The following is a 14,270-nucleotide window of genomic DNA, read 5'->3' as shown; positions in this document are numbered from 1 at the left end:
CTGCTGTATGACTGCAGCACTTCCCTCTGTTGGCCATACAGTCACAGTTCACACCTACAACTTTGCCATCCTTTCTCTGCAGAGTTAATTCAACATTATGATGGTTGTTAATGGACTGCGAGTATCGGACAGGTCCTTTTAGAATGATGTGTTCATTATCTGGCAGAGTGTGCAATATTTGGCCAACCCATCCGGAACTCAGGTAATTTTGACCCTCTATTAGAGACCCGTAGTTGGCATTTTGTTGCTCATCGCAAGCCAGGCGATTAATGAAATAGTCTTGAATACCTACAAAAAACACATCCGTATTTTTAAAACGTTTTACTAATATAACTGGCCTGTGATTAAATGCAACCCTTGAATGTTTACTGGCTATCTAGTACAGTCACGCTAGCGTATTAGCTAGCTACACAAACGTTAGTTACTTCATCACTTGAATTGCGGCGGACGGTTAAGTGGTCATTTTTCTCTCTCTATCTGGCTAGTGACATAACCGATGTCTAACTAATATGTACAACTTGAATAACATTAAGATCGCCATCCTTAAGGTACCTTCATCAGTAACTGGGGGCCACTGTCTAATATCAATCCAACTACCCATGCTGCTGTCACTGCTGTCACGGGCAGCAGCAAACACTGCTACTTGCCACCGCAGTAATGGCGGCGTCGCTAGACGGCGGAACACACAAATTGGTCAGCGGATTAATCTATACGTCGATGGAGGGCAACCAAAACGAGCGTACACCACTCAACACCGTCTGTTTGTTTACTCGCCACTCTGAGAAGAACGCGTTCGTGTGCGGCGCGTGGTGCTGTCTAGGTCCACCAGAAGAGCTCTCTACTACAAACTTTCACCACCATCTACTGGCCTGGCGTGCATGCTAAAGAGTTTTCAGTGGTTTTTTTGCGGATCCATGTGCATGCGGATCGTTTTCAAAACGATGTTGTCTGAACACGGAACTTTTTTAAAAAACACAAAGCAAAACCTTTTCCACTTTTAGCAAGACCGTTGTCGTGTAAACGTAGCATGAGTGTCTCAATATTCTTTCTTTGCAGTGCTTATGTGAAATGACCACTGATAAAGTTTATCTATGTCCCCAGAAATATGTGTTCTACTAGAGCAACCGACTGACAGCAGGCTGTCTTCTGATCATGTGTTTGATGGGGTGACTGTCTAACTGACCTCAGAGCAGGCGTCTCACCTCAGCATTCTTCATGGCCTTCAGCAGGTTGGACAAAGTGTCTTTAAAGGAGTGAACTAACAGACGACCCAGCTGCTCATACAGGGATCCTAGACAGGCTATGGCTGCCCTGAGACAGACACACACACACACACACACACGCACATAAATTCAGACACACAGCAATGTTTGGTTGGTTAGTGCTGTTAACTATTCCAGTTAATGCATGTCTACGTGTGTGTGTAGACACGGATTTGAGTCCAAGTTTTAATAAGACAGTCCCTCCAGGATTTCGTGGGCTTTTTTTGGGATCGTTCCGGCCTAAAATGCCTGATTTCGCGGCAGCTTTTCTAAAAAATTGCGATGCATGTTGCCATGTTTTTGGCGGTTTTTTGCAATGAAATTGCAGGAGCAAGTGAAGATTGCAAAAATAGCTGTAATTTTTTTTGGTGTTGTTGTAAAATTCATTAAAAATCGAAGGCAACTTGTTCCAGTGAGAATAAAACCGCACTGTTCAGAGTGTTATAAGTAACCTTACCAAAAAAGGCTCTGGGTTACAAAAATTCTAACAAAATGTGCTTTATTTGTAGATGAAGAAGTGCACCTGGGGGTATTCCACAAAGCAGCAAACAGGCTTAAACGTTAAAGTGCACACAACCTCACCATTAACCATACGTACTGAATGTAACTCACTTTGATTCTTTCTGCGCTTGCAGCAGATCAGGATGCAACAGCCTCTGTCACGGCGGTTTGTCTTGTCTGTTGTCCACGCCTTTCAGCCATTCTCCGGGTGTGTTTTGCGGTAGAAAAGTGCTTGTCAACCGATGATTTTCTTTTGTGTTCCACCACAGCGTGGTGGAACACAAAAGATAGTAGATAAGTGTGATAGTAGATAAGTGTGAGGCGTTCGTGGCACGCATGTCTGCATCGTCACAACCAGAAACAAGGACGTGAGTTTGGTGACTTATGGCTCAATGGCTTGCGTGGGGGTTTGATATGACTGGTGAAACTCGCAAGGAAACTATGGTGATATGTCAAATTAGCAGAAAAGTTGCGGTGATTGGACAAAATTGCAAGGTTGCACAGAATTCATGGGGTTTAGCTGAATTTGTGTTAATTGTTGCGACCGCGATATCCTGGAGGCACTTATATATATATATACACACACACTAGATATATATGCTCTCTCTCAATCCCTCTCTCTCTTTCTCAACCATTGGATTCTGGTGGAGACAGGTTAGCACTGCTAGCTAAACCAGATGGGAATGTAAACACAGAATCTAGCTCTTACAGTCTGGTGGGCAGGCTGGAGGGGGAGTCGTCCTTGCTGCGGATGATGTCGTTGCATCTCTCCACCGTCAGGCTGGAGGAGATGGGGTCTCCTAGGTGGAACAGCAGGGCCAGGCAGTGGGCCAGCAGCCAGCGGGTCGGGGGACCAGGTGAACCCGACAGAACCCCTGTCAGCTGTTCCACCAGACGCGTCTGGTTCTGTCTAATTTCGGCCTGAAGATGAGCGAACAGAGAGGCAGACAGACAGACAAACAGGGAGTCAAAAAGACAAGACATACATTCCCAAACATTAACAGAAACATTGCAGGCAATTTTCTGGTAAAGGCAGTAGCTTCTGTTGTTCAGACAGCAAACGCCTCGGTGTTATTTTGACACGTTGTGACTTTTCCCACACCACCACCAATACTGCGAAAAGTCCTCTGTTGCCGTTTCCCGGAAGTTCCTTTTTCTATCTTCACTCCCTCTCTTCATTCACTCTCTAACTTGCTCAACCAACACTGCACTATATCTAAGCTTTTAATTTATGAATAAAAAGTCAGGGAAACATAACTTATCTTTGCTTTGGGAACATGCTGTTAGAGCTTAGGGGTTCACAAAAACAATATTGTTCAGGAACAGACGTGTGAGTATCTTTTATAATCCAGAAATTAGTGATGACTGTCAAGGGGGCTGAATACTTTTGCAAGGCGCTGTACATTTATAGCCGCCACCGGTCCCCCTCTTCTGCATGTTTGATCAGCTAAACAACCAATCAGCATCGCTTCTCCAAGAGGGGGACAAGGAAACTCAGACAAGAAATGACAACACATACCTGATAAGACAGACACAGAAACAGATGCTGACATGTGTTCAACAAAATATCATTAAATCGATCTTATCGATATCAGTTTACAATAGCAGTTACAGCAATAGAGGAGAAGAAAGAAAAAAAGGGAAAAAAAATCACAAACTAACAAAATGTGAAGCACAAGCTGGGCCCGCAACCTCGAGGCGCATACCCAGCACCAACTTCCAGGTGCAGGCACATGGTGCACCCGCAGGCATAGGACCCGAGCCGTGGTTGGCAAGCACAGACCGCCAGCCCAGAGCCGGGCCCCACAACTAACAGACTGACGCACTGCTACCACCACCCACCCAGTGGGCAACACCCCTGCTGGGTAGATGCCCCATCCAGCCGCACGCATCAAGTATACACCCATGTAGCCGAATACACTCAACCCAGGCCACCTGACGGCAACCCCCTCCCCCCAAGGTGGACAGAGCTCCACCGGCACCCACAGACAGCCAGAAATTGTGGTCCTCCCTCCGCATTCGTGGTGCCCGTCACAGAAAGCCACATAGAAGGAGCAAGTTCAACGGCCACCTCCTGCTCCGCGGCCCGCACACACAATGACAAGCTGTCCCCCACGGGCCCCAGAAATCACCTGGAAGTACTCACCGCGGCACTGCCAGAATGCAGCAAGCAGTAAATCACCAAGCAAAGAGGAACGAGCAATCCACCTTGGAGGGGGCCTCCCAGCCACCCCCTGACTGACTGAACACCCACCCACGCCGATGACCCCCCCATCCCCAGTAGTCCCAGTGCTTACTGTGCACTCGTGTCGTGTATGAAGCTGAAGTGGCGGGGTTTAGGGGTATGAGTTGTCCAGGCTGATCAAGCCCGAACTGCTCACGGACCTCCAGCCCAGTCAACCCTGACCTGATAGTGGGTGTTGTTTGGAGTACGGTTGGTGTGAATGTGTGTGTTTAGTAAGTTAGTGTCATTGGTATTAAAATTTCAGCACATTGTTAAGGTGCAAGCAGGGGTAGGAGCATCTCAGGCAAGATCTCAACTGCCTGCCTCACCTCCATCCACATGGCTCACACCTCGCCTATCCCGCAAATCCGAGGCCTACCATTTGGTGTGTGTGCTGCGTATGCATTCCAGAACTGAGAGAGAAGGGCAAAGAACAGCAAGGCTAACGCAGGAGTGCAGCTGGCCAGAGAACGGCCAAGCAGGACCCCCCCGGGGACTGGCCTGCGGCTCATCCCATTTCCCGGAAATTACATTTTAGTCTTTACGCCAGAGTTACTGTACTGTTTGAAAATGGCAACTGAAGATGCTTGTACTGCCAACTAATCTCTTCTTCCATTACAATATTAAGGAGTTCCTTTATCCTACAGTCCGTCCCATTTTGGCCAAACATTAACTAACCACTTGTGAGGAAATACTTGTTGTACATTAGCATATTGTATGGATGAACAACTGAATAGCCCGCGCTACACGTTTTAAACACTTTTGATGGTGTGGAATAATCTGGTCGCCTCTTGAGAGCTTTGTGCTTGGGTCCATACATGTCGACAAAACAGCGTCGTACGTCAAGAGTGTCCTGGCGTTGAGTGTGCTCATAGCATTAATGTAATGTCTTTGTTCACATGTTAAACTGGTATTGAACTCTAGTGGTGATGTTACCAAGTCTCAACTTCTCAAATTGCTGCAGCTGATTTACCGTCATGTCCATACCAGACTCCTATTCACATTGACTCTCATTCATTCATCTTCAGCCGCTTCTCCAGGGTTGGGTCACGGTGGCAGCAAGCTAAGTAGGGCACTCCAGATAGCCCCTCTCCCCAGCAATGCTCTCCAGCTCCTCCTGGGGGATCCCAAGGTGTTCCCAGGCCAGATTGGACATGTAGTCCCTCCAGTGAGTTCTGGGTCTACCCCGGAGTCTCCTCCCAGTTGGCCGAGCCTGGTAAACCTCCAAAGGAAGGCACCCAGGAGGCATCCTAATCAGATGCCCGAACTACCTCAACTAGCTCCTTTCGACGCGCAGGAGCAGCGGCTATACTCCGAGCTCCCTGCGGATGTCCGAACTCCTCACCCTATCTCTAAGACCGAGCTCAGACACCCTATGGAGGAAACTCATTCCAGCCACTTGTATCCACAATCTCACCCTTTCAGTCACTACCCAAAGCTCATGACCACAGGTGAGGGTTGGAATGAAGATTGACTGGTAAATTGACAGCTTTGCCTTCTGGCTCAGCTCCCTCTTCACCACAACAGTCCGGTACAATGTCCGCATGACTGCTGATGCTGCACCAATCCGCCTATCAATCTCCCACTCCATCCTACCCTCACTCGTGAACAAGACCCCGAGATACTTGACAACAACTCATCCCCAACCCGGAGGCAGCAAGCCACCATTTTCCGGGAGAGAACCATGGCCTCAGACTCGGAGGTGCTGACTCTCCTCCCGGCCATTTCACACTCAGCTGCAAACCGCCCCAGTGTGTGCTGGAGGTCACGTTCTGACGAAGCCAACAAAACCACATCATCTGCAAAGAGCAGAGATGCAATTCTGAGGTTCCCAAAACGGGCACACTCCTCACCTTGGCTGCGCCTTGAGATCCTGTCCATGAATATCACAAACAGAATTGGAGACAAGACAAGGGACAACCTTGGTGGAGTCCGACACCCACCAAAAACGTGTTTGATTTTGTGCCGAGAATGCAGACCCAGCTCTCACTTTGGTTATACAAGGACCAGATGACTTGTAGCAACTGCCCGGTACCCCATACTCCCGCAGTACCCCTCACAGAGCGCCCCAAGGTACACGGTCATAAGCCTTCTCCAAGTACCACAAAACGCATGTAGACTGGCTGATCAAACTCTCATGCCCCCCTGAGCACTTCCGCAAGTGTAAAGAGTTGGTCCGTTGTTCCACGGCCAGGAGGAATCCGCATTGTTCCTCCTGGATCCAAGGTTCGACAACTGGTTGGAGCCTCCTTTCCAGCACCCTAGAGTACACTTTCCCAGGGAGGCTGAGCAATGTGATGCCCTGATAATTGGAGCACACCCTCCGGTCCCCCTTTTTAAATATGGGGACCACCATCCCAGTCTGCCACACATCGACTCTGACACCAAAATCACATTAAATAATGTTAAAGGTTGCATGTGTGAATGTGCCTAAATAGTGACAGAAGAAATGGGATAGCTGGACAATTGAATCTTGTATGTTGAGTTTGATGTTTGAACAATTCTTGTACAGCCAGATGCGACAGCAGGTCCAGTCGCCTCTCTCACCTTGTCAGCAACAGGCAGCAGTTTCTTCAAGTTGGTCATCCACTCAAAGATGAACTCTGCCTTTTGGTGGTCACCCAGAAGGCTGCAGGCCTCCTGGTTCAGCAGGAGCCCATGGATGCGCTCCATCCTGATTGTTCCTCTTCTTTCTACTGCTTCTCCCCTTCCTCTCAGCGTGGGAGAAATATTCTGGCCTGTTCTGCCATCATCCTAAATCCAATTACACAGAGACAGAGAACATCAGAGGGTGAGAGAGAGCTGGGGAGAAAAAAGTGAGGAGAAACAGGCACACAAAGTAAAAGACAGATGAACAAAATGAGGGCAAGAGAGAGAGAGAGAGAGAGAGAGAGAGAGAGAGAGAGAGAGAGAGAGAGAGAGAGAGAGAGAGAGAGAGAGAGGGGTGTTGTATTGACGAGTCAAATCTGGATTCATCATCTGTAGCATCATTGTAAAATTACGCAGCTGTGGACAGGGCACACATCCAGCTTAAGCCGTTTGCTGGCTCTGTCTGGAGAAACGATGCAGGCTGTCACTATGAAAACTGCAGCAATCAATCAATCAAGTTCCATTTTATATAGTGCTTTTCTAGCTGCAACAGCTACTCAAAGTGCAATCAATATCCTAATTTTAAATGTTTTTCTCTGAATAAGGTTTTCATGGATTTGTAAAGAAGTTCAGCTGGTAGCTAATTTCTCAATAGAATAGTACACATGGCCACTGAAACTGTAGTTAATGGCCACACCCATATCTGCACATGAAACTGGTCGTTGGTTTTGGTCGTTATGCAACTGTATTGTTTATAAGGGTGGGGATACCTGTAGTCAGGTGAGACTGAAGAGGTCACTTAGATGAGTGATGAAACGTATCTGTCAGTAAACACTGTATCCAGATGAACTGATTTATCCTTCTTTGATTCTTGACGGAGGGGTTCGAAGACTCTTGAGTCGTTTTTATGAGCATTAACAGGCTAAAAACTTTGGGAAGATTTACATGGCAGGAGATATTAAAAAAGTAGTGAACATTCTGGACATTACTTTGATTCATGACATCAGAGGGTTCAAATAAAAGTATTTAATAATCATGTAATGAACCTAGTTATCTTGTTTTAGGTCATAGCTGAAATACATAATTTAAATTAAATCCATAGTTTACAACATCAAACATTGGTTTTTAAAACATAGTATTTACATTAATTCCTTGTTTGACAAAATCAAAAAAACTTTAACTGATTTTAGAGAAACAGAATATAGAATAATAGAAATAGAACAATGAGTTTTAAGTAACAACTTCCATCCAAAGAGCTATCTGCATCATTTCGACACAGAACTGTTCATGAAAGCTGTGGAAACCCTTCTTCATCCTCACACTGCAAACTAATGGGCCAGCGGTGACCTCGGTACTGACCCAGCTTTACAGAATCCTGGCCCAGAACAACAGCTGAGAAGGAACAGGAGGAAAGAGAGACGCTGGCAGATCCACCGGGCTTCTCTCCCAGCCTGCCAAGACGCTGTAAAGCCTGTCTGAAAGAGACACAAGAGCAGCCCATGAATTATTAAACACCACATCAGAACAACATGGGGCTGGAAAACTAGGCTCAACTCTGCGCACGCACACACGCACGCGCTCACGCTCACACACACACAAACACACACACACTGTCAAACTCAAGGGGATAGCAGGGTTGATAGGAACAGTGTTCTGACGTTAACTGAAGATACAAGTGTAAGTTAAAATTAAACCGTCGACATAAAGTATGTTGGATGGAGGCGGTGAAGAGTTGATGAGGGAGATGATGTTTATTCCACCATATGACATTTCTAGGTTGTGCTGATGTTAGAGCAGAGGTTAGGGAAGATGTAAGCAAAAACACAAACAACCTTCATTTTAGGGTAATTCAAATTTTCAGAAATGAGCAAAACTGCAGTGCTGAAATCTGCAGTTTTCAAATCTGAAGACGTTTTGTGCATGGATCCATGTTTCCTGAACAAACTATGCAGGTGCTCTGAAAAACCCCTGACACCAAATCAAGTTTTATATCAAAGAAAAGATTTTATTTTCACAAACTAGAACGCCTTCGGCGTTAAAATCTAGTCCTTCACTGTCTTTATGACAGAATTGTCTTTTTTTACTACAGCATCGATGTCAAAAGAACAGCAGACTGACTAAAAATTGGAGATAGAAATAGAGTTGCTCTTTTGTCTGCTAGATGTGCTCCTGTTCCACTCAATCCAGTCAGGAAAGAAGTTCTGTTAGCATGAATACCACTCCGTTCAATCCATTACTATTACTATTTATCCATTACTATTAGTCAGTCCATTACTAGTCCATCCATTGCTATTACTATTTATCCATTACTATTAGTCTGTCCATTACTAGTCCATCCATTACTTTTACTATTTATCCATTACTATTAGTCAGTCCATTACTAGTCCATCCATTACTATTACTATTTATCCATTACTATTAGTCAGTCCATTACTCGTCCATCCGTTACTATTACTATTTATCCATTACTATTAGTCAGTCCATTACTAGTTCATCCATTACTATTACTATTTATCCATTACTATTAGTCAGTCCATTACTAGTCCATCCATTACTATTACTATTAGTCAGTCCATTACTAGTCCATCCGTTACTATTACTATTTATCCATTACTATTAGTCAGTCCATTACTAGTCCATCCATTACTATTACTATTTATCCATTACTATTAGTCAGTCCATCCATTACTATTAGTCAATCTTACTAGTTGTATTTGTCCCCTCTGGGAACAAATAAAACCTACTTGACGTTATTGACTTGACTTACTATGAAAGGCAGAGAGCCCTCACAGCTTTACACACCTGATTCAAGGCACTGTCTTGAAGGTGTCTATATCCTGACTTGTTTACTTCAACTTATGTAATTGCTATATGTATTCTGCATTATCTCACCATAACGTGGGTACTCTTGAGTGCCCCATTGAGTGGTTACTGTAAGTCTGTTGCTGCTGGTTCGTTCTATTGCATGTCTGTTTGTCCTGGAAGAGGACCCCCTTCCTCTGACGGTCTTGCTGAGGTTTCTCCCATTACTATATTACTGATAAGGTTTTTTTTTGTTATTCCTTGGAGATTCCCCCCCCCCCCCCCATGTGAACTGAAGGTGTAAGGATAGGGAGTGTCGAGCACCTGCTCCAGGTTCCCTGATGGAGGATGCCATGTGACTGTAAAGCCCTCTGGGGTGAGTTGTAATTTATGCCACTTATTCATAAAGGTGTCCTGTCTGACATTCCCCTCCATGAACTCTACTGGTTCAGACCATCAGGTTCATGACATGAACTGCGTCTGGGTGGAATAACCATCATTTTGAGAGGCTCTAATAAATAATAATTAAAAAATAAGGTTCAGCAGACGTAATGTAAAAGAAATGAAAGAAACGCCAGCGTGTCTCTCAGCGGTCTCCTCTGACACACACCGGGCTAACCTCCAGCGGCTAACACACGGCGGCTAGCTAGCTAGCCAGCCAGCCAGCCAGCCACACAATGAAATAAACTGTACGTGTTTTACCTTCACGGGTCCGCTGAAAGTCCCCGACCATTAGGGGAGGAGGAAATCCAGACCAGAAAGTTTCTTGATTATAATTGTTTCGGTGATAACGCGGCTCTGTACATAGAAACAACAACTGGCTGGTCCTGAACTAAACCGCTGCCAGCTCGGCTGGAGGAGAGCGCAGATTTATCGAACGTGGCGCTCATGAAGCTGCGTTCAAGACTACTCATACAGCTACTCATAGAGCTGCTTCAAGACAGCTCATAGGGCTGCTTCAAGACAACTCATAGCGCTGCGTTCAAGACAACTCATACAGCTGCGTTCAAGACAGCTCATAGAGCTGCTTCAAGACAACTCATAAAGATACGTTCAAGACAACTCATACAGCTGCGTTCAAGACAGCTCATAGAGCTGCGTTCAAGACAACTCATACAGCTACTCATAGAACTGCGTTCAAGACAACTCATAGAGCTACTCATAGAGTTGCGTTCAAGACAGCTCATAGAGCTGTGTTCAAGACAACTCATAGAGCTGCGTTCAAGACAGCTCATAGAGCTGCGTTCAAGACAACTCATACAGCTACTCATAGAACTGCGTTCAAGACAACTCATAGAGCTACTCATAGAGTTGCGTTCAAGACAACTCATAGAGCTGCGTTCAAGACACCTCATACAGCTGCGTTCAAGACAACACGGTAAAAACACAATCCATGTTGCGAAACAATTGAACGGTCACGAAACTCGGTCATGAACTTCTTTTTTACGCGTTATGTCCTGTTGCTCCTAAAGTCAACGAAACCCATTTTAAATAGTATCAGCGATGTACCCTGTTAATTATTTCCTCGATAAGAGATTTAAATGTGAAGTGGAGCCTTGCATCTTCTGTCCTTCTGAGGCTGAAAACATTGACCATTTATTTTCTAATCGCTCTTATGCTAATTTGTTCTGGTCTGAGATCCATAATTGGTTGTCTTTAAAATGAGTAAACACACCTTCATTTGCATACATCGATATGATCTACTTCATGGATAATCTAGATGTGAACATTTCTGATACCATTCGTCTTGTGATGCTTTTGGGTAAATACCATTTGCATACTTGTAAGCAGAAAGGCAGCCCCTCCCCTCTTCTACCATGTTTTACGTACATTTGTAAATTACTTCAAGTCACTGAAGTATTTGGAAAAAACGAAAGGAAAAGCAAAAACAAAACTGCTTCTACATGTGGTCCTTGCTCTTCTTATTTCTCTTAACCTGTTCCTTTGTGCTCTCCATGTTTACCTAACTGTGTCTTTGTGTGTGTGTGTGTGTTTGAATTTGATGTAACAATATTACCAAAAGTTCAGACACCACTGTCTGAACTTTATCTTTCTTTTTTTTATTTATTCCCTATCTTGTTTTGTATGTTTCCTTGTATTTAATTCAACAAAAAAAAAGGAAAAGAAAGAGGAAAAGGTCGTGACGCTGGAAATTCCGGTTTCGTTTCAGCGCTCCGGGTTAGCTGACGCCGTCGTGACGTCACAGTCAGACGAAACGGATCCTTAGCGAAATGTTTCGCCAGCCCGTTCTAGAAAGTCGTTATGCTGCGAGTAAAACACCCACGTATTAGAATATATACCAGGGATGAGGTCGCTCCGCTATCAATGTCGTGTCCGGTAGCACGTACTGCTGCGTGCGTTTGACAGATTCCTGCAGGAAGAGGAGGTCTCTCCATGCAGGAATCTGCCTCTTCGTGCAGGATGCACACAAGAGACTCCTGCATGAAGAGGAGGTCTCTTCCTGCAGGATGCACACAAGAGACCTGCATGAAGAGGTCTCTTGTGTGCATCCTGCATGAAGAGGAGGTCTCTTCCTGCAGAGGTCTCTTGTGTGCATCCTGCACGAAGAGGCAGACTCCTGCATGGAGAGACAGGTCTCTTGTGTGCATCCTGCAGGAAGAGACCTCCTCTTCCTGCAGGATGCACACAAGAGACTCCTGCATGAAGAGGTCTCTTGTGTGCATCCTGCAGGAAGAGACCTCCTCTTCATGCAGGAGTCTCTTGTGTGCATCCTGCACGAAGAGGCAGATTCCTGCATGGAGAGACCTCCTCTTCCTGCAGGATGCGCACAAGAGACCTCCTCTTCATGCAGGAGTCTCTTGTGTGCATCCTGCACGAAGAGGAGGTCTCTTCCTCAGGGATCTGCCTCTTCGTGCAGGAGTCTCTTGTGCGCATCCGTGTTCGCCCTTCCCCCCGACTAACTTGCGTGGACGCGTCATGTCGCAGCCGGCACGTTTCCAACTGGACGTCCGTCTTCGCCTTTAAGCGGCTGTAACGCGTCACGCCCGACTCCGCTGGAATCCGCTCAAAGCAGCGGCAGGACGCTCAGCCGACCGCAGAGTCCCGGATGAGCGGTGGGCATGGCGGACCGCCGTGCTGGAAGTTTCCGTGTGCCGATCCCAGATCTCCGGTAAGACAAACACGTTACGGATCGCGTCGGGACGGGTCGCCCAATGCCCGCGGAGGACCGGACCCGCTCTCACGTGTAAGCCAAGACAGCGACCCGCTACCCACGGCCAGAGAAGCGGTTGTTGTGGTGACCCAGCGGCCATGTTCGGGTGTCTGGTGGCCGGCAGGCTGGTCCAGACGGACGCGGCCCAGGTGGCCGGGGACAAGTTCGTGTTCAGCTTGCCGGACTACGAGAAGGTGAAGCACGTGGTGGTGTTCATGCTGGGCACCGTGCCGTTCCCCGCCGGGATGGGCGGCGCGGTTTACTTCTCCTTCCCGGACGCGGAGGGCCGGGCGGTGTGGCAGCTCCTCGGCTTCATCACCAACGACAAGCCCAGTGCCATCTTCAAGATCTCGGGTCTGGCGGCCGGCGAAGGGGGCAGCCACCCGTTCGGCGCCGTGGCGGCGGCGGCGGCGGCGGCGCCGCAGCAGGCGGGCTCCGTGGCGCAGGTGGGGGTGTCGGTGGAGCCGCTGGAGCAGCTGGCCCAGCAGACCCCCGCGTGCAGCGCCTCCGTCTCCACCGTGGACTCCTTCCTGCACTTCAGCCAGAAGATGCTGGACAGCCTGTACAACTTCGCCTCCTCCTTCGCCGTCAGCCAGTCCCAGATGACGCCGAACCCGGCCGAGACCTTCATCCCGTCCAGCTGCCTCCTGAAGTGGTACGAGAACTTCCAGAGACGCATGGCGCAGAACCCGGGCTTCTGGAAGAGCTGAGAGGCGCGGACCGCGAGCAGACCCCCCCCCACCCCCCCATGAAGAGCCCGGAGCCTGGTCTGCGGGGGGGCCCCCTCACAGTGCCTATGACGTAGTCCACTCGCCTCGCTTTCGGTTGGGGTGTGGTCGTAGGTGTGGGCGCGTGCGTGTGTTTTTATCTATGAGGACAAGTCAACACTGATATGCTTCTTTACCCCCCACCCCCCCAATTGCCAAATATGAATTTCACTCACCCCCCCCCCACTTCCTTATGACGTCTCATCTTCTGCGATTTTGAAACGAGCCTTCAGACGAACAAGCTTTTTATGGTAAATGATGCAATAAAACGAGTAAATCTTTTGCTAATTTGTTGGTTTTCGGCTTTGCTTCTTCTCCCACGTGCTACATGCAAGTTGAGTGGAAAGGTGCACGTGTGTCTTGGTGTTATGCAGGTGCAGCATTATACAGGTGCAGCATTATACAGGTGCAGCATTATACAGGTGCAGACATACTGATTCACCTGGCACGCAGACTAGTCCCGCACAGCATCCGGATGTGGGCCACTTCAGGCCCTGGTGGTCTTCTTCTGGCCCTGACAGAACGGAGGGGAGCCGGAAGTGGCCCACATGTATAACAGCAAATATGGCCCAGATGTGCCAGATCACATGTGGGCCTTTTCTGGCAAAGCTGTGGTGCTCCGGGCAACATGTGGTCTGGATGTGACCCTGAAGTGGCCCGTGGTCCAAATATCACCAAACAAATATGGCCACCTGTGGCAAATATGTGGCACATGTGGCATTGCTGTGGCTTGGTTCTGGCCCAGATCTGGTAAACGAGCGGACCGCCCAAGCGCCATCACTCCACGCGGCATGTGGGCCGGATGAAAGATTCGGGTGTGGGACGGGTCGTAACGATCACGGGTGAACAGACTCGCTAGCCCTCGGCTAACGGGTCGGACCCTTTAGACCGGTTAACGTAGTCGCCCGTGGGGCGGGAGACTCGGGTTCGGGTCCCGGACTGCCCCCCGATGT

At 47.7% G+C, this 14,270-nt stretch overlaps 2 protein-coding genes and 1 long non-coding RNA gene across 3 annotated transcripts in view; 1 reads left to right on the top strand and 2 right to left on the bottom strand.

Moving 5' to 3' along the window:
• The window catches only part of heatr5a (HEAT repeat containing 5a), a 63,779-nt gene extending 57,119 nt beyond the window's left edge, over positions 1 to 6,660 (bottom strand). Inside the window, 3 exon segments of the mRNA XM_056296299.1 lie at positions 1,203 to 1,311; positions 2,473 to 2,684; positions 6,535 to 6,660. Of these exon segments, the coding sequence (XP_056152274.1) occupies positions 1,203 to 1,311; positions 2,473 to 2,684; positions 6,535 to 6,660 (447 nt within the window).
• Positions 6,661 to 6,666: 6 nt separating this feature from the next.
• Positions 6,667 to 10,221, bottom strand: LOC130126883 (uncharacterized). Its single transcript, XR_008811749.1, has 3 exons — positions 10,081 to 10,221; positions 7,936 to 8,051; positions 6,667 to 6,741 (listed from the first exon to the last, which is right to left on the bottom strand). It is a non-coding gene; the product is annotated as an uncharacterized LOC130126883 (long non-coding RNA).
• A 2,062-nt stretch (positions 10,222 to 12,283) lies between these two features.
• hikeshi (heat shock protein nuclear import factor hikeshi) lies at positions 12,284 to 13,580 on the top strand. Its single transcript, XM_056296527.1, has one exon. The coding sequence runs from the start codon at positions 12,649 to 12,651 to the stop codon at positions 13,258 to 13,260; it is 612 nt and encodes a 203-aa protein (XP_056152502.1). The 5' UTR covers positions 12,284 to 12,648; the 3' UTR covers positions 13,261 to 13,580.
• The last annotated feature ends 690 nt before the right edge of the window (positions 13,581 to 14,270 follow it).

The sequence above is a fragment of the Lampris incognitus genome, chromosome 16 (assembly GCF_029633865.1).
Source record: "Lampris incognitus isolate fLamInc1 chromosome 16, fLamInc1.hap2, whole genome shotgun sequence".
Classification (NCBI taxonomy): domain Eukaryota; kingdom Metazoa; phylum Chordata; class Actinopteri; order Lampriformes; family Lampridae; genus Lampris; species Lampris incognitus.
The sequence above is the reverse complement of the archived record's forward strand: the minus strand, read 5'-3'. Positions and strand labels throughout refer to the sequence as shown.